Source organism: Trachinotus anak, unplaced genomic scaffold (assembly GCF_046630095.1).
Source record: "Trachinotus anak isolate AG129_WGS33_773 ecotype Australia unplaced genomic scaffold, CSIRO_AGI_Tana_v1 ptg000014l, whole genome shotgun sequence".
NCBI classification, from domain to species: domain Eukaryota; kingdom Metazoa; phylum Chordata; class Actinopteri; order Carangiformes; family Carangidae; genus Trachinotus; species Trachinotus anak.
In genome coordinates, this window is record NW_027273865.1 from 12919529 (window position 1) to 12940951 (window position 21423).

Below are 21423 nucleotides of genomic sequence, written 5' to 3' on the forward strand. Positions count from 1 at the left end.
AATGAGGCTAGGATATGAATTCTCTCAATCAAGACGCTTCACCAGTACACACAGGCTGAGCACTACAGGCAGTGTTGACCACTGGGCCTTAATACCTAGAAGGAAAACACTGAAAATGAGCAGATTTTTCTTCTACTGCCAATTATTGCATTTGGCAAATAAATATTTAATATCTGTTTGTCTGTTTACTGGACTTTGGTGCAGAATGCAATCAATCCTTTGCCAGACAATCCTCTCAGTCCACAGTCTGCATCAAGACCTGCATGTTCTTCTTCTATTATCAGCAACTTCAACTTGCCTCCAATTTTCCAGATTTCTCACCAGTCACGACTCCTCTATAAAATTCAATCACCACTCTGTCCTGTCTCTGTTGTCTTGGTCTCTTCTTACCCCAGCCCCTCCCCTGATAACCATAACAGGTCTACAAATTGATTTCCGATCTTTTTTCCTGTCACTGATCCTTTCCCTCGCTCCGCATGTCGTCCACTCGTTAATCGGGCTGAGAGACTTCCTCAGCCTCACCTCTATTAATTACCCAGCTACCCAATGTTACGTTTTAAATGTAACCTTCCTAACGTTCTTGCATGCCTCCTGCCTGCCTCCAACGATTTCCCCATTATTCTGCTGCGAGTGTTCCCCGGGTGGGGCTGCATAATAGATGAGATTGACTTACTGTCCAATTAATGATTATCTGAAAACAGCTAGAGGAACAGCACTCATTGGGTTTCATGACTGATTGCTTTCATAGAAGAATTAAAGATTTTTCTGAAAATTACACACTGGTACAGTATAACTTGAGCTCGTGCCAAACAATGTTGTCTCCTGCCTGTTGATGGGGTGCAGTATCGACAACGGTAATGTTTACAGAGAGATACTCTCATTAACGCCTCTTTCTCTTTGCTTTAGTCTGGGTAATGACTGTATTATGGTAATGGGATATAGTTACTGTAAAAGAAACTGTGTACCAGATACATAATTAAAGTCTACAAACAGAAGCTGTTGAAGCAAGACTTTCCAACCCATGCCTTTAATATTCAAATAAGCACAGCCCACATTTCAAAACCCAATCTGTTTGTATAGCCGGGAAAAAGATCCTCACTGGGTGCAGTGTTTACTAGAGTTTTGTTAATCTAGCTTTTAATCTGTGACTGATATGAAAGTGACAAAAATAATTATGCAAATCCTCTCATCTGTGTGATCAGTGATGTGTGTGTGATCAGTGATGTGTGTTTGTGTGTGCGTGCGTGTGTGTGTGTGTGTGTACGTGCTTATGTAGTCATATTTTTCCCACTTATCCCTGTGACTGTGAGCGTAAATGTGTGTGTGTTTCTCACCTCCAGTCTGTCTGTCCTCATGAGTTTCTGTGCAGCAGCAGCAGCAGCAGCAGGTACGGGGACACTGGGGTTGCTGGTGACCAGTACAGGGGCGCTGGGCAAGATGTCAGCGGGCATCAGGCCAGGCGACACTGGGCCAAGGTAGGGGTTAAACGCAGCGGCCGCTGCTGCAGCAGCATTGGCATTGGTTGCAAGGCTGGGTGTGACTGAAAACATGGGCTGTGGGCACATGGAAAATGACAGAGTTGGTCAGAATTGCGCAAAACCATCCCAGATTTCTCTTAATATAAAAATGTTGCATATTCAATTATATCTGCCAATAAGTGTAATGCCACCCTTCCTCACTCCTACTGCACTTGAAGTTATATGACAGAAGACGATGAAAAAAAAAGATGTATGCAATTATAAAAAAAAGCCAAGCTGAGGATAGGAAGTGTGGTGGTGGATGTGGAGAATAAGAAGATGGCAAAAATAGACAATTAATGGGCTTACATCTGAAGAAAAACAATGTGCCTTGTTTGATGCTTGCTTGTCTTTCATTTGCTTTGACACAAAGTGGAGGCCTAGGCTTTGTATCTGGTGTCACCTACCCCCTACATGGATCAAATGGAGTCTCTCTTCATACACCAGAGATCATCAGGGCAGGAGTAATAAGGATAAGGGACGTCAAGCTGTGTGTGCAGGCGAGGGGGGAGAGGGGCTATACTGTACAACAATGTATGTGTTGTGCTGCAGTTTGAAAGAGAAAAGGCCTTTCGCAACAGCTCCCTCACACATTCTCCAAGAGGGAGCCTCACGAGTATGCTAGCTGACATAGCACACTGCAAATTTCCCCTGCACGTTCCTGACCTCAGCCCCAGTCTGAGGATTGTCTTTTGAACCCCTGCCAACACGACACAGTGAGTAATAGAACAGCAGCAGCCAGAGCTGGACATCTACATTCCTCCCAAAACCTCATCGCTGCTCTGGGCTGACTCAAGTCAGGAATAATGGCATGGACTCTCTAATTCTTCTGCTTTCTGGAGCGTTTGAGGAATTATGTCCTATCACAAGTAAAAAAGTAGATTTGCCTTTCTCAAGGTGCTCAGACATCACTTTGGTACATTCGCAGCTCAAAGTTGGGATAAGATAGGATGATGTCATTGAAAAGACTCACAGTCATGAGGTTTTAACTATGCAGTGATGTCATCCTGCAAGAAGTTTGTGACCTTTTCTGGAAGGTCTCTTCACTTAGCATTGAATTGTTCCCAATAATGAGACCCTGCAGATTCTTGCTAAATCACCATCGCAACAGATTTTAAACAATTATATGAGATTGAGCGTATTTACGCAGTAGGAACAGAAAAAAATCTCACTGCATGCCTCCTGTGAGCAATTTGTATCACAGCAGTGATATTAAGTGTGTGTACTGTGGTTCTTTCTTACACAGTCTTTTAATCACAAAGATTTCCCCTTTTACTTATTCTGAATCCAAACTAGAAATGTATATTATATGTACATGTTGCAAACACAAATCAATTATGAGTTAGACTTTAAAATAGCAGATCAAAGAAAACTTTCCATTTTATGTAACAACCAAATTTTATGTAACAACCAAATACTAAGAAGTTTTCATGAGTACATTGAGGGAGAACTACTCAAGATGCTTTCAAAGAACTAAACAGAACGATCAAAAGCAACATGATGACTTAGAGCAGTATTTCAGGGTCATGCTAGGTCATATAATGGTATTTTTTTTCATCTGATGTCAAATGATCCTGTAAAATTTAAAAACATCACACAAGCAGTATTTAAAATGTTAAACTGGCGCAGTCTTTAAAGTTATGTAATAACCTGGTTTTGCTATGGTACCAGCCCTATTCAGGTATTTTCTGCTTAATATCTACACCATGAAATACAATATCCTGAAACCATGTAAAATGTACATAATGTCTCGAAAATATTTCACTTTAATGAACTTTAAAAATAAAGTCACAAGGTGCTCTACGTGGGTGAAAATGTATATATATATATATATATATATATATATATATATACACACACACACACACACACACACACACACATATATATATATATATATATATATATATCAATATTATGAGAAAAAAACAGCAAAATGAAAAAATAGAATGTATAAGACACATCAGCACTTAAATTGCAAAATGAATCTTGAAGCAACACTGTGTAACTTTTGCTGAACAGCATAAAGTGCGACTATAAGTGACAATTATCAGATATTATGGGATTTTTGTTTGTTTGTTTGTGTCTGATGTTTTTCAATTATTGGATAATTTTAAATGGTAAATGTGGTGCAACACAAGTAGAGGAAAGTTTGGTAACATTTGCTAACACATTATTTAATCCTAAGAAAAATTACAAAGTGTCACTTTAATGTTAACACTAATAAAAGCCTTTAAAAAAGACAGTTTTGGATTATGTTACTGATTCTCTACTGTCTATCCATCAAGTCCACTGTGATGAAACCTAAATTTGTTGAATATTGTTGACTTGCTGTATGAGCTACACTGAGCACTAGACTATCCCAACATGGAAATACACCTAATTACAGAAGGAAGACACCACTGAAATGCTCTGCCTTTTATGGTTTTAGTTCACTTTTTTAAACTGACTTCAACAAACAAGTACACCAAATTTACTCATGGTGTTTTTTTGTTTTTTTGTGAGTGAGTGAGTGGGTGAGTGAGTGAGGATACAGTACTGTAGATAGATATAACTTTGACTGTAATAAAAAGCATCATGAGCACCATCACTCAGAGCCAGCTGTAATGGAGCCTAATTACTTCACCCTCTGCACAGTTCCATGCGTGAAATGAAAGCACTCTCCTACGTTCTTGGAGGAAGGAGGGGGCAGGTATAGACAAAAAAAAGAGCAGCAGATAAAAAGGGGTAGAGATACTGAAGATGGGGGCAGGAAACCAAGCTGAAGACACACGGGAGGGATGGAGAAGGAAAGCTTGATTCCTGGAAAGGCTAGCACCCTGTCTTACCCTTTGTTCCCTTTGCACACAACATGGCTCTGTTTTCTTGACTTTTCTTTGTAGTGCAGGTCTAAAGCCATCTCTCCTCACTGCTGTCGTATCCTTTTCACTTTACCTACCTTTCTCTACTCTGTCCGTTTATCTCTTCCTGCCTCACTCAGTCCTCCCTTTCTTCTTCTGCTGTGTCCTTCTCTGTCAGCCTGTCTTCCTCCTCTTCTTCCTCCTTACTTTCTCTCTCCCCATGACATAAACAGAAAGGCAGGGCTTTGCAGTCCCAGGGAGATCTATTGCTTCTTTAAACCCTTTCATGGTTTTCTCTGTTCCTCTCAATGAGCCTCTCGACACAGCCCCTCTTCCCCAGATAAGGGTGATAAGCCATCGGCTAAGTGTGCACATATGTGTGTGCATCCAAGCATGCAGAAATTCACACCACAGCTCTCACTTCAACATGAAGGGACACAGAGGAAGACTGACAGCTCTCATTGACTGTGTGAGTTCTCTTGGACAGGACAGGACAGGATTCATTTGAACTGTCTGAGTGAGGCTCCAGCCATCACATTGAAGATCCTTGGAGCAGTTTCTGAGGTAATTTACTGCATGTGCATGTAGCTGTGCATGCATGGGTTTGAGAGTGTGTCAGTGATTGCATAACAACAATAACAGGATACTTTATTGATCGTTGTATAAAATAACTCCACACTAATAGTAGTGATTCAGTTCTGAGCCCTATTTTTCAAACATTGCTTCTTTAATCCAGCCTAACATGATGAATTTAAATGAATGACTCAAAGTCACTTACTAGCTTTTTCTGGAGTGGCTACTAGCTTTTTTGTAGTTTGCTCCACTGAGAAGGAAAAAGTTAGAGAGTTAAAACTGTGTTTGGGAAACTACTGTTTTTAAGATCAAGACTGAACTTTCACACTCAAATCAACTGATCCTGTTTCTTCTCATCCAGCCGACCTGGTTCTTCACACACAATTAGAGGACTTATTTGTTCATCTTGGCTAATGTTAATTGGAAACACAGAAAACAGGTAGAGTCATAACAATCAGCAGTCCTGTGATTGACTGGCTGCCATGGCAGAAATGCTCCCAAAATTACATTAAAGTTCATTTAAAGAATATTCTTACCATAAAACATATTCAATTAAATGAAATCCTCATAAAGCAGATTACAAACACTCTTACACCACAGATTAAATGGATAACACATTTCCAGCAAGCTTTCTGAGTTCAAGAGTTCAGGAATCGATATCACTTTAAATGAAAAAATCCCATCAAAATGTTGTAAATCTGCTAAACAGAATGTTTTAGCTGATTTCATCTCTTTTGCAGATACTGCAACATTTCTTTTTTTTTTTAAGTGTACTGAGTAAGTGTTTAAGTGTACTTTATTTTATTACCTTGTATTATATTATGTACTTTGCTGTACTATATTGTGCAAATTCAATTTTACCAAAAATTCTGAATAAGCCTGCAGTTTCATCTTAAAAGAAAACTGCAGTTTAATACAACTTTTTCTTTTTTTTTTCTTAGCTGTGATCATCTGATTGATCGCATATGAAAACACTGCTAACTAACTGCTAAGATTTGGGAATCAGAGCTATATCAACTAAATAATTGGGACACTGGGACAGTGGTCAGACAATTGCAGCAATAATAAATAATAAACCTTCATGTTCCTTCACGTCAAAGTGCATCTGGAGCTATAGATACATTTAAGACATCTCCACAGACCAACAATTCTAGGCTTGTCTCAAATTACACAAACAAATCAAGCTAACTCAGTTATCCACATATGAACAACAGGGCACTGCACACTTGTGATGTATTGAAATTTTGGTGTGTGGGAAATAAGTGCACAGTTACGGATGTGTATATTTGTGAATGCACATGTGTCCTCTCACCACTGGCTGTAGCTGTGTGCCAGGCATCATGGCATTAGCAAGCTGCATCTGCTGGGCCAGCATTGCCATGTTTTTCTGCTGGATGAGGTTGTTCCTTCCATTGATCTCCAGCTGGGTCTTTAGGTGAGGAGGAGGATGCAGATACTTGCAGTTTTCCCTGGAACAGCGGCCCTGTTGTGATGAGAGAGGAGGAGGAGGACGAAAGAGAAAAGGGGGAGGGACAAAGGCAGATAGAAGCACGGAGAGAGGCGAATTAGAATAGTGCTTCTTAATGTAAAGAAGTAATGAGCCTTAACCCAAGTTGCTGCCCTCTCATTTAGCAGGCGCTGACCTAACATCCCTGACATCTGGGTTTGTCGTAAAGAAGACCGATCAGTTCTGCTTGCTCTTCCCCCTTTGTGACCTATACGCTGCCGCTCGCTACCTTCCCCTGTTTTCCCAAGGTCCCATCGAGAGGCAAATTAGCCTCAAGAGCAAAGATAAAAAGAGGATTAGTTGTCTATCTGCTTCTGCCAACAGATTGGAATACACACAGAGAAACAGAGAGAGACATCACTGTCCCAATGATGATATGGATATTCTTCTCACTTTACCCTTATTTTGTGCTCAATATGCCTGCAATTATTTTTGATTATCCATGAATCTGTGAATTTATTGTAATTCTCGTTACTGTAACAAAGTTGTTTTTTAAAAGTCATTCAGTTGTTAGTGCTACAAGAAGTAGCAGCTATTTGATTTATGTAGCTTAATATTGCTACATAAAGTCTCCACCACAGAGTTGTAATTATCAGTTGTCTGCCCAGTTTGCAAAGTGCCTGACAAGAATTTATTGGTTGCTTTCGGTGCAGTTCTCACCTGGGAGGGGTGTTTATGCGTTGAAAACCAACTCACATGCGTTAGCCTGAAGATGTTCTCTAATATAATAGTTTGTCATGTTTTTTTTTACCCCCTCCCCCTATTAAAAATCTAACACAATAATGTTTACTCAGGATACATTTTAATTAACTTACTTTGTACTTTTATCTGAGTGCATTGTTTGGTAATTTTACTTCTACTTGAGTACAATTTTCCAACACTCTTTCCATCCCTGATAAAGTAGTGAAATAATGAAATTTCTCACAATTGCAATTTCCTAAAGCCCGAGTCTTAAAATTACTTTTTTGTTTTTTTGTTGTTTTTTTTTTCAAATTAGTTTACAGTTGCTGTCAATAAACTAATCGATTAATAGACCAATTATTTCAGCTTTATTCTTCAACGACTGCGGGGAATTGTGAGTCTGATTATAATTAAAATGTCTTTCTTTGTTGAGACAAATGACATCACAAGGAAAAGAGACTTAGGTTAAAAAGGACAAGAACTTATCTCTTTGTTTAACAGTTGTTAAGTAAAAATAAAGACAGGAAATTAAAAGGAACAACAGAGGAGGAGAAACACTCAGAGTTTCACCTGCTGCCTGAACTGCTGCTGCTCTCTTGCTCTAACCAAAGAGGAATTGTTTTGGCAGTTTAAGTTAGGAAAGACCCATGCTCTCCTCCGTCCTACCACCTACCGCCACTTGATGCCGGATGTTTTACAAGGCCCAGTGAATCACTATTGATCTCTCCCAATTGAGATGAATGAGTTATGTGTCAATATTTTACATCATTTCAGAAAAGATCCGGGCTTGAGAACTGATGCAGGATCGATACACGACTGGAGACTACTGTGACGATAAACATACACACATCACGGCACTCTATCTAATATTCTGCTTGTGTCTATAGACAGTGAGGTGTGTGTCTGGGTGCTTGTGCTGTGGATGATTATATTCATCCAGCAGCCGCCAGCCCAAGGGGAGAAGGAGGGAATGTAATTTACACTCTCATAATGCCTGCTCCACTGAACACTCCCCCGAATAGGTGTAATATCTTAGATTTTTACTCCCCCTTTCTCCTTCATTCCCTTCCTTTCACCTCGATCCCACATACATCCCGAGCCCCATGCTGATATTTGCTCTCCTTATCATGAATACAGAGCAGTGCAGATGCAGTGGTGCTGCTGTGATCTGTGTATGTGAACATGTTCATGTATGTGTGCAGAATGTGCAAAACAGAAGTAATACTCTCTCTCTGCCCCTTGTCAGTTCCATTCTTTTCATCTTCTCTCGCCTCAATCTGCGCCCATCAAAATGCATCCCCTTGCCATCTCTTCTCATTACTCCTTTATATAAATCTACTTCCAAGGGATGGGGAGACCAACCCTGCGACAACTCCACAGTACCACCTCCCATGGGGAATTAAAGGTTGGCTGTCATGCTGCTGCTTATCTCAGTGAGATTACCTGCTGCCCACTGCGGCCCACCATGACACCTGCTTTCACAACCTAACACGTACACTCTTCCACTCTTCCTCTGTTCCTCCCACCTCTCTTCCTTTCATCTCCTTGTCTCACTCTGTCTCTCCAATGCTCCCTTTTACTTCCTCGTGCAGGCTGTTCTGCCTAGCTACAGCAGGAGAGGTACTTTGCATTGGAGAGCAGCAGAATGTCAAGAGTTCTTCCAGCATTTTCATTGGCTGAGAGCTGAGAGGAATAGTATTCCCAGTCTGCTGATTGGCCCAGAGGCACACATTAACAGTGCTCCCGGTCTGGCTCATCCCTGTGTGGCTGTGACTATTGAACAGCACTAATTGGCTGATGTCTTTTGATTTTCAGGGCACATTCCCTCTGGGTGACTAGACATGAGCATGTCAACTCCAGCCATTTGTGTGTGTGTGTGTGTGTGTGTGAGTCTGTGTGTGTGATTAACTGTGACAATACAGCATTGAATCCCCCATTCTTTGAGATCATACTCTTCGTTGATTTTCAGTGATCAGCATTAAATAGGTTTTAAACACTTTACCATTTTTAAACATGTCAAGCTACTGGGAATAATAATAATAATAAACTGCAATAAATAAATAAAAAAAATGAGAATGAAGCCAAATAATTGATTTTGAAATTAAAGTTGAAATTGTGTAAGTCCATAGTGTGTTGGGTATAAAACTTTGATATTTCAAAACCAAAGTTGTTACATTGTGATATTTTAGTAAATAAGTGGGAGCAGCCTTTGAGCTTTTCTGTACCAAACATGGGATGTAGATGACCACAAGGTTGGACCATTTTCTCCAAATATCATGACTTCAGTTTTAAATATGTGTTTTTCTTCTGAGGAAATTATGATTTTATTCTGAAACTTTTACAAACCTTTCTTGATATATTATATTTATATCATCATATATGTGAGTGTGTGTATAGTATAAAACAAGGTCCAAGTTGAAAAGGTTTGTAGACACATTGCAAGATTACAGGATAACTTTTATTTTCATTATTTGAAGAACTTCTACCTTCTCTTATGAAACCACGATAAGCATCAAACTAAAGAAAATCTCAAAACAAGCATTTTCTTGCCTTGAAATCGACTTTCAGCAAAGCTAGAGGGAAATTAAAAAAGACTTGGAGAAAAGGAAAGACAACATTATGATAGATCACAAAAGCTTTGGTGGGAAATGTTTTTCCTATGACGGTTATGTTCCTATAATCTCCTAAAGGGCAAGGTCAGTGGCTTTTAATGTGATTATCTGGCTGCTCAATCTGTTGTAGAATAACACAGTATTAAATTTACGCCAGAATCATTGATAATGCGGTGCAATCTGATCTGGATAACTTTCTATTTCTGTCATCATCATTATTATGTTTTTGAAGGAGACATTGTAGATTATCTTGTTCCTTGGAGACAGATTCTGCTGTGAAAACGTGGATAAAGTAAAAGTTAAAGGTGAAATCAGAATGAATATTATTGTAGTAATGAGAATTTACCTCTGTGTATTTTATCAGCTGCATTCAAAAAGGTCAATATTTTGACCCACACCTATCCCTCCGTTTTCACCAATAGCCCTGTTATCTGGTACACGGTTGTTGTTGTCAGAACAGTTCAGGTCTGCGTGAGCCTGTAGTCCCTGTTGATCATTGCCTGCAATGCTAATGTCCTGGCTTCTTTCCTGCCTCGTTTCACTGCTATTTTCCCCGCTGTCTAAACAACGTCAGTACAGGTTAATGGTGAGCATGTCTGAGCCAAAGCAGTTCTCCCTGTGGCTAGAGTGGTGTGACTACCAGACTTCACTCAAGTTGACTCTGTTCCACCTTCACCTGTCTGCCTGTCCTCCACTGAGACTCTAATATGCTAACAGACTACCTGCATCTGTCTCTCACACGCTCTCGATTGCTCTATCCTCCTCCTTGTCCCTCCTCTGGCTGCCTCCCGCCCTCCCACCCTACCTTTCAGGTGATTGACTGAACCAGTCTGTTTTCCCACTAAGCCTTCACACCAAAACAGGTCAAATTCTTTATAAATTCAAAGTTATAAAACATCTTTTAACATGTCAGGTTGAGGTTTTGGTAAACACCCTCCATGTCTCATAACCAAACATAGATTCTGAAACTTGAACCAATTTGCGAAGTTCTGGCTGTGCCAATGCACGGTTTCACTTTCTTTTAATTGGCAAGCCATTAAAATAAAGTGAACCAGCTGTCACAGTTCCACTCTTAAGTGTATGTGTGTGCATGTAGGTGCATGGTAATGGAGCATTCTGCTCTTATAAATCACCTTGGCCTCATTACACTAGATAACTTTTTGCCATATTTCAGCTCCTGGACTCACAATCACATGCAAATAGTTGCATAGACAAACACGCACACACACACACACACACATACGCACACTATTATTTCTTTTAAGGATAATATGACAAACATTTTGGGATGGCAGACTGTTATTGGTACTTATCGTTCAGTGCAATGCAAATAACAAAGCAAAATGAATTCCCAGGTTCCTATGTATATATGCAGGTACACATGCACACAAACACCATATGCATGTCCTGACCTTGAGTTACTTCAATTACAACTGCGGCATTTTCACTGCAGTTTCAGGTACACGTGTGGCTGGCTCTGGTCTCAGTAACAACATGGTTTTAATCAGCATCACGTTATCCTCTGTGACAAGGTTACATCAATGAGGTCACCCGCAAAAACAACAGTGAGTCAGGACAGTGGGCACTGGATTGTTTTTTTTAACCCTTCAGTTCCCACCTTCTAGGCTTTTAAAGCTGCTCTAATCAAAATGTTTACATCAGCAACTGATGAAATGACCACATGTAATGTGAATGGGTTTACTCGCACTGACAAAGCCACAATCCCACCAACAGATTGCAGGCCGCTTAGCCGTACAGAGAATTTTAGCATCTTTCAGCCCATTGTTTTGGCTTTATTAACCACAGTTTTGGTTCAGTTACCTCTCTCATCAACCTTGTATCCAGATGCATCAAAAAACATGTATAAACCAACTGGACACTACCTGCTCAGTCCCAAACTTAACACGGACAGAGTTAACAACTAGCACATCGTGAACACAGTGGAGCATTTGCAGCTTGAGAGTTGGTGGACACTAGAACCAAATATGAGACTTGCACTCATTAGGTGACAAGAAACATGACCCAAGATGAATACTAATGTTGCTCTGTATCTGCTTGATGTGTAAATCTGTTAGCCACAACAACTTTATAAGATGATAATGTCACTGTTGTGTTTACAGTTTGTTTCTGCTATCCCCAGATGGTCAAAGGCATTATGCTTGTTAAAAGTTTTCAGTTGTATACTCTGCCATTTTGTGTTATCACACAGTGCACAAAGATGAGCAGATGCCACACATATGGATAGGAGTTATTTTTATTCTGACAGTGTGATAAAGGTGAGTTTTCACCATTCTCCTCCTGTGCTGTAAAATGCAGGTCATGTGCACCAAATTCATTAAAAAAAGCACAAAAGAACTTCTAAACAGTATCATTTTAGCATTTATTTGTTATTGTATGTAAGCCAGAAACATCCCTTTATGGCAGTAAACACAAAGATATCTCCTGTTGCTGCTGCTCTCTCACTCGTTTTCTCTGTGACCCCAGTTATTTTCATTCTGTCCTACTTTTTCATCATGTACTTTGTCCCTCTTTCCTCCCTAGACTTACTTTCATCTGTTTGATCCAAGTGAAATAGTGGTTCCTGTGAATGATCATCAAATGTATGAGAACCTGTCACATGTTTATGAAATCACTGACTTACTATTTTATGTGTGTGTGTGTGCTTTAGGGCTGTATGATCAAAACCTAACACTGTCAGTCTTATTTGTTGCCTGTGGTACTGTGGCAGCTCTCTGACGGATAGGTCTGTGGAGTCCCAGAGAATAAAACCCATGGCAGAATTCCTCTCACAGACTAGCAACCGAGACAAAAACAAGAACAGAGGAGGAGGGAGGTAGACAGTCAGAGAGATGTACGAAAACAAAAAAAAGAGAAAGAGATAGAGAGAGAGAGAGAGAGAGAGACAGATGCAGAGTGTGCTTTTCCTATTAATATTAATCAAAGCAGTCTGTGCGAGTGATTTCAGCCCTGTCTTTGCTGGCAGATATCTACATCCTCCATAGGGTTGAATGGTGCATTGCTTTCCACCAGGCCCTTGTGCACGTTCACTCCCATAATTACCCATTGATTCAAAATGATCTTTTAATCTACCCATCCAGAATGACTCATTCCAATTTAACCACACGTAATCCAACAGCCTCTGATCTTTTCCGCATTCTCTCTCTCTTTGCACTCACTGTCTGAGCTCCCCTCAGACTGTGCCTGCTGCTGCTGCGCAGTGAACACCGTGACCAGTGTGACAACTGTAGAGCTCAAGTCTGGGCAGCCACCATCCCAAACCCCTGTGCATTATCAATTCTCTCCCAATGGCACCGCCTCTCCCTCCTGTTCCAAAAGACAACCATCAATCAAGAAAGCGCCGTCTGGATGAGGGGCCGTGACGAGAATACTTGCCGCACATACACACACACACGCACAAATACACACACACACACACATACACACATATAGAGGGGCATGTACTTTCTTGACCAAAGGTCCCTGTTGGCAAGCATACGTCAGACAAATTATGACATCAGACACAGTACAAAGAACGGCCTGTCTGAGGACTGAGAGTGCTGCCAGAGTGGCCAATAACACACACACACACACACACACACACACACACACACAAACTCAGACTATGCCAAAGTGTGGAGCACTATTTTTAATCATTTTGAAAAAAACAAAAAACAAAGATTTTTAGGTCTTCTTTCATAATATAACTGCAAAACGACTTGTGTAATTCTATTTCTTTTAAAAATTCACTAGATGGGAGTTGCAACCTTGGCTGATGCTATCAAAGAGGGGACCTCCATAGCCTGGAGTGGAACTGTCTGTGGTGAAAACAGACTGGAACATGAATATATAAGAAGGCCTTCATTTTTTCTCTCGTGAAAAAATGAATCATTTAACTATACTGCTTTAAACATATAATCATCTTGCTTTGGCAAATATTCTAAAAATATTCATGTAGTGTTGCACTCTATTAGTACTAGACTAGCATCAAAGTATGCATATCTAAAAAAACTTATATCTACATATAGTGTATGCAGTATATATTAGTGGCAATTAACGCAGTGTAGTGGTGGCTACTTTAATTTTAGTGTTTTATGATAGTTGCAAAAGTCTGTGCATTTCAGTCTTCAGTTTGAGTACATCATTGAGCTTCATAAGGATCAAAACCAAATGTTCAGAAATTCCAAGAGGTCCTGCAACACACCTTAAATCTTTCATCTGGGTATTGGATTTAAAGAAATCACCAAGGATTGAACCCACAACCTCAAAATTTAACATCAGTTTTCCAATATACTGAGCCATTTGGTCAGAGACCTCTGGGTGTTGGACTTCAAAATTCATTGGGCTTAATAAAGTGCAAACCCATGTCCTCAAAACTGCCAAGCACTTCTCTAAAATCCTTAGATAGTTGGGAAAAGACAATTACCCAATATTCGTTATACCCTTTTGGTGTTCACCTAAGGTGTTGGACTTCAAAATTCACCGCAGAACCTGAGCATCGAACACAAAACTTGGTGGTCCTCTAAATAGACACACTTGCGCTTAATTTCTTGGAGCTTCTGACTCTTTCCTTTGGACAGACTTCAAAGTTTAGAGGGCATCACAATGATTGAAGCCTTGACCTCAAAACTTCTCAATAGTCTGGTTTTTAGTCTTCATCCTTCGGAAGTCAGACAATAAAAATTCAATGAGTTACCTGAGGATTGAACCCACAGTCTCAAAATTTCCAAACTTTCCACGAGCCTTTTGGACATTCTCTTGCAAACTTTGAGTCTTCACTTTTAGTGATGGACTTCACAGAGTTCACTGAGAATTCACCAAGCCTCCTAAAAATCAAACCTCAGAACTTCCATGCAGTCCTCTGACATGCTGGGCTATGTAGTTAAGGACGGTCAATTTTGGTCTTAGAGTTTTTGACTGTTTCCTTTGGATGCTGTCCAAAGGAAAAGCTGGGACCACCTTTGGCAGATCACAGTGGCCAAGAGGAAAGGTATTGGAATAACAGGCCCATTTGGAGGTTTTGAGGATGTGGGTTTGATCCCTGTGAGGTGCATTAATTTTTTAAGTCCAATGTCCAAAGGAAAGACCCAAACTCTCTAAGAGATGGAGCTCAAAGGTCTGTTCAAATATGTCAGGGAATAAGAAGACAATTCTAGTCTCTTGAGGTCTTTGGTTTGAGCCTGATGATCTGCAGTGAATTTTTAAGTCCAGCACAAAAACATTCAAGGGCTTTAGAAAATAATGGTTAAATGTCTGACCAAGTAACTCACGACTGCTGTTTTTGAGGTTGTAAGCTCAAACCTTATGAGGCTGCATGAATTTTTAAATACAACACCCGTAGTGAGACTGAAAAGTCCTCAGTGGGAAGCTCCCAGTGCAAAGGGGAGTTGGTGAGGTTGTTCGTGACCATGAAGCACCAACAATGCAGTGTGTCTGGTTTGGGTTGAGAAAAACATCCTGTGTTCTTAATGTTCTCTTTCTGCTAATTCTAGATGACTGTGTAAGTCTCATTATCTCTTCCCAATCATTTATCAAATCTGGAACCACCCTGATGCATTAGTATAATAGCCTGGATCAGCTAATGACCATAAAATCTCATTTAACTGGGCAGTGGGATAACTCTTTAAGACAATGACAAAGACAGATATATGTACAGAGGAATCACAGGCAATGATAGACGGAATTAACACAACACAGCTAGTAGAGACTATAACTGGAATAAAACTACTGATGAGTTCACAGAAAAACTCTGCTCCAGAAAACGAAACTCCTCCACGTCACAAATGATGCAGAGTCTGTGGAAAGCTTTTAGCCATAGTGCTCAATTAGACAAAACACCAATTACAGCCCCCAAAAGCACTACTTAGGCTGGCAGTGTGTTAGCATGTTTTGGGTGGGTGCGGGTACAAAATCGTTCGCACAGGAAACTAATGATGGGGCAAAATCATTAGCCATCATGGGTAATGACAGCACTCTACCACTGTCTGGCTGAGCTGTTCCTTGTTTGTTATCCACTATTGTACATCGCTGAAATGTCTGGCTCAAGTGGTCCATGTTAAACTGACATTTAACTGTTTGATTCATGTTTACTCATGATTACCAGTGTTTGATGTGGTGGAAAATGAAAAGGTAGGTACTTTATAATCTTATTACAGTCATCACAAGGTAAACCAGATAAATATTATTATTATATGGTTAATAAAAAACATTTTAGCATTTAGCAGATGCTTTTAGCAACATTTAACAAAAGGGAATACTTTTCATAGATTGTTTTCATTATCAGTAATCAAATAATTAATTTGTCAGCAAATTAAATTGTCTAATTAATCATTCAGTTTTAGATATCAAAAATAATGAAAGATGTGCAGTGCAGTTTCTCAGAGTTCAAGATGGCATGTTAAAATTGCTTGTTCTATCCAAACAAAAAACCAGCACACAAAGATATACAATTTATACTGACTGAAGGAGAAAAAAGTAGTAAAAAATCAACCAGTAAGGCCTCTTTTTTTACCTTAAACATTTTATTAATTATCAGAATTGTTGCAGACTAATATTCCAGTCCACTCCAAAATGTGCAGTCTCACTGTGCCTGCCTGCACTTTCTAAAACCCCTATGTTAATGTGTCATTATATGTTAAACCTGTGACAGATTGGTAACCTGTCCAGAGTCCAGCTTTTTTCTAACCCAGATTTTTGCTCCAGCCTCCTCACCTCCCTGCAAAGGGCAACTGGTGTAGATAACAAATGGATGTTAACCTACTCTATGTACTGAACCCCCATACGTTTTAAATGACATCACCTGTCTGATAAAAGTAGAGCTGCATTCACAAAATATTCTTTAGACTGTAACTACGAGCAACCAAGTTGGAACAAATGTTTCTGACAGCCTTCTAGTTGTAACTGCCAGACTACTTGGCGATAAGAATTACTGAAGTGTCAACAAAACTGTAGCTGAATGGATAAAAGGTGGCCATTACTGGCAGTTAATATAATGCATTATAAGTAGCCCGCTGATACACAAGATTCAGCTTATTTAAAATAATTATACACAGTTAGTCTGTATCTGGTTTCACCTTTTAACAAGCTGCTACAAATATGAAACACAGAAGTAAGTAGCTAACTAAGCAGTTAATTTGGTGGCTATTTAAAGGATATGACTACAAGGCTAGCAGAGGGGTTAACCATCTTGGAGTAATGTGTGATAAATATACTTTAAACTGCAGTTTAAAGTATATTTGCTGTCACACACACAGCCATAATAACGGCTGGTTTTCAGTTCAAGTGTAACTTATAAAAAAGACATGACTGATAAAATAAGACACTTAAAACAACAAGAGAAAAATATGGTAAGTAGAAGAATATCATTAAAAAGATTAAAACCTAAAAACATCATTGGAGCAAAACACTAATAAGAGTCCTTAATAGAGATTGAATAAAAATGTAGCAAATTTCAGGTAAACACTCCAAGAAACTAAATCCTTCAGGGTTGGGCAGTGGGATGGCTGAGGGCAGTGACTGTATAGTTGTGACATCACAAATTTACAAAAGTCCTGACGGCTCATTTTAAGGCAACAGTTTCTGAATACAGGTGTGTTTTGATACTATCACATACAGCCAGTATTTATATTGCACCTAGACTTGCTTTATAATCAAAAAAGACATGGAAATCTAACTTTCTACATTATTGGACCTTTGATGAACTACAGTGTTTGCCGTTTCCTCCCTATCTCTAAGCAAAACAATACTGGGCAAAACATATTTGGAAGTCACCATCAAGTCCAGCATAAAACAAACAAGCCCAAAAGCTGACGTGTGTTTATAGTTCCAGTGAAATTTTGTCTGGCCAACCTCTTCCTTTTCTTGTTTGTTTTCCATTTCTTTTAGTATGCTTCAGGAATACCACTGTCAATTATGGTTTAAAGTGTGCATAAAGGGCTCAAAAGCTAATTGGAGAGCTCAGTTGCTGATTTCACAGTGGGGCATCCCTGAGCCTTTGGCAGACAATAAAACTGGGCCGCAAAATGTGGGTCTGTATATCTTGTGATGATCAGACCCTCTTTGTGTTGGACAAATCAGGATCAGCCATACATAGTTGTTGCTGACTGCTTTGAGAATGAACACATTAAGATTCCCATAATCAGAAAAGTCACCACTAGCATTTGAGAAAGAGAACGAGTGGTAAAAGGAGTAAAAGGATTAAATCTAAAGCCAAAGTCAGCCTCACTATGCTCCTTTCCCTGACCCTGCTTCAGTCACATAACCGAGACTTGTTAGTGGTTTGCAAAATCTGCTTGAAACAGAGGATGAAAAGGTTCAAATGAAAAAGTCTCTATAGTGTCTCTCCCTCTCTGGAGGGTGCAGTATAGGTGGCAAGTGTTGTTCTGGCTCCTGCGGGAACTTCATTGTAGAATTGTGCGAGGCAAAGTCTCTAATTAGCTTTGTTCTCATTAGGTCTACAACACTATCTCCCCTCAGACAAACACACATATTCACCAGCACACATACATACGCACACTCACACACACATAGATAGTGATGTGGAGAGAGGAGAGACAGGCCACCCCACAGCCCCTGAGATCTGGCCCTTCTTCTCTATTTCTCTTTCAATTAACCCTCTTCATCCATCTTCTATCTGTTCATCTTTTTCTTTCTGCCGTCATCTCTCCTTCAACACTCCTTCAAGTTTTTCTATTCACAATCTCTAAAGTTTAGACTAATTCAGTTTTATCTCCTATTGACCGTTCCAAGGAGGCAGGCAGAGAGCAGAACCATTAAAACAGCCTTAATGAAAGACTGGTGAGCAGGCACGCAGGATTCGACAGCTTTTAGGCCTAATTATTTTCTGCCCATCTTTGTAACGCTCATTCTGCAGATTTATGGGCCTCACTGGCTGCTGGGAATAGACCTTTTTTTTTTTTTTTTTTAAATCTAAACCTCCCCCTGTTTTTCACATCTCGATCTTCTCCCATCTTCTTAGATTGCTTCACAGCTATTGTCATTAAGTGTTCATCAAGAGTTCGGCTAAGACCATCTTTTTTTTTCTTCTTTTTTTTCAAATTGTTCACTTGTTTCTCTATTTGAAGTCAGACACTGGAAAAAATCAGAGAGTGAAAAAAAGGAAAAAGAGATTATGAGGTTGTCCTTGTGAATGAACACAAGATGCGTGCTGACAAAGACTGGCAGCTGCCTTTGGTTTGTGCTGTGATCTCTGGTAGCTACACAAAGTTGCTCTAAAGTGAAAACAAAAGATGCTGCTGGCAACAGGCAGGGTGCTGCCATTAATCCATTAATGGACACAAATAAACACAGCCACATGAGTGACCAAAAACTATTAATGTGACCTCTTTGTATGACGCTGTTGGGAGGGATTTAGTATCAAATGACACTACTTTTTTCTTTGCACTCCCGGTGAAACGAATTGGGATCAGATGCAGTAGAGTCAGAGGGCTGGAATGTTCTATTCTATTCTACCTCTGATGAGTCATGGGGGACGTGGCAGATAATCGCGAGACCACACCCTGAAGCGTCCAGCAAACAGAGTGAGAAAAAAACGGAGAGAAAGTTGTCAAATGTGAGTAGAGCCGTCTCTTGTTCCATGCACATGTGGTACACGTCTCTACTATCAAACACACCCTCCAACGAAGAGTGCCACTGTACTGGCATCAGTAGCTAGTGTCATTGCCTCGAGGTTAAAGCAGATAAGAGAGGATTAGCATTCATTACTCCACGAAGTGATGATACCCACTGCAAGCACACACACATACACACACACACACACACACACTGATGCACAGACATACCCAATGCATACATATACAAAAAACAAGGAAAATAAGGAAAATGGCCAAAGTTTTTCTCCATAGCCACTAAATAGCTTCTCTTTCAGAAGACTATATTAACAATCAAAGGGAAATGCAATGGGAAATAACAGTAATACAGAGCAACAGCATGTAATCCTTTGTATCACTGACAACTGCAGAGCTGAAAAATCCCCAGACTGAAGCCTTGGGTACTCATGATGAATGCTGACAGTGTTGGGAAAAAAAGAAGGACTATAGAAAAGAAACAGATCAAAATGATTTATATTTCAGAATTTGGTGTAAGTTTTTTTAATTTATGGTGTCTTCATGCTGAAGTTACCAATTTTCCATCCAAGAATGCTCAGCACAAAAGTAAAAGTTGTAAAAGAAAAAAAACAAGTCAAGTTTCTCCAGGACCTTGGCTTCACCACTGCAAAGGACCATTCAGCAGCCACTGTGCCTTGTTCCCATAAAGACACACAAGAGAGTGAAAGTGACGGACAAAGAGACAGACAGAGAATAGAGGCAGAGACAGAGACAGTCATTTGCGGTTAAGGTTATATTTTGTTAGCACGATACATCACACAGAAAAGCATGACACGTTGTGTCTTAATTCCCTTCCACACACACACACACACACACACACGCACACACTGTGTGACACAGCAGAGGGCCATCACCCCCTCCGTCTCCACGAAGCGCCTTCCGGCTGCACACTCATCCACATCGATCCACATTGATCAAAGTCGGCTTGTACCACTTCAGCAAAGAGCGGGGGAAGAGAGGGGCAGAGTGATCACCTTTTTCTAAGCCTCTCTCACAATGGACTCATCCATTGTCAGACATGCCACTGCCACGTACTGTATTTACAAAAGCAGCGTCATCTATCACAGGAGCCAAAATCTCATTAAAAGGCATAAAGGTCAGAGGAAAATGTCATGAAATCTGGCCTTAAATTGAACTGAAGTTAGACTGAAGCTTGAAGCACTTGTTTTGCATGAACACTGTGGATGTGATCCTCATCTCCATGTCATGTAGATCACATATTTTGTGATATGTTGTCCAGTGTTGGCTTCAAATATCAGCAGGGAAGCTGCAGTGAGAGACAGCACGGTGACAGACAGCGTGCTGTCGGCAGACCCAACACAACACAGCTGCTCTATCTCTCTCTGATGGCTGAGCCTGATACCGCTGTAATCCAGTTAAAGCCTTTTGAAGAATCACAATGTCCAACAGCAAGCCCTGCAACATGCACTATAACAATACAGGGATATTACAGACATTCTTCAATCCTGTGCGCGCCGAACACACGACTGACGAGGCTCTCGTTCAATTCCACGCTCTCCTCCTCTTTTATTACTTTCTCTCCATCCATACACCATCTATCTGTTGTTCATTCCTCTCCATCTGTCCATCACTGTTCATGTCACACCATTTGATGTCTGTGCACCCATTCATCACTCTTTGACACTATTTCACTCCATGTCGTTGCTGCACAGTCTCTTTTCCTCTCTGGATGTAATGTGCTCGTTGACACCACCCTCCTCTCTGTCTGTCTCTGCAGGGATCACATTCTTTGCCTCATATTTAATGTCATGATGATGCAATTACAGATGCAGGCATTTCCGCAACACAATTGGCTTCTTGGGTCATTTCACAGCTATTTTTGTTTTTGCTGCAGACTTACATGAGATCGAGGTTTGAAAAAAAAACACACAAAAAAACAAGTGGATTTCACACAGGTTGCTGTAAGACTGTGATTCAGAGTTGATGTATTAACTTCTTTGGAAAGAGAAAACCCACGCTGAAAGCAGCAAAAAAACATCCGCTTCATAATGGTCATGAAGGATCAATACTGCATGGAGACAAAGTGCTGCTAAACAGTGTGGTTTCTGT

The 21423-nt window shown here is 40.2% G+C and overlaps 1 protein-coding gene across 8 annotated transcripts in view; it reads right to left on the minus strand.

Annotated features, from left to right (window-relative positions):
• The window catches only part of LOC139631664 (muscleblind-like protein 1), a 64759-nt gene that overhangs the window by 12880 nt on the left and 30456 nt on the right, over positions 1-21423 (minus strand). For all 8 annotated transcript variants that reach the window (XM_071496041.1, XM_071496047.1, XM_071496045.1 and 5 more), the window contains exons 3-4: positions 6243-6413; positions 1335-1553 (exon numbers count right to left, since the gene is read on the minus strand). In XM_071496041.1, coding sequence (XP_071352142.1) covers positions 1335-1553; positions 6243-6413 — 390 coding nt within the window. The remainder of the gene's footprint in view (positions 1-1334; positions 1554-6242; positions 6414-21423) is intronic.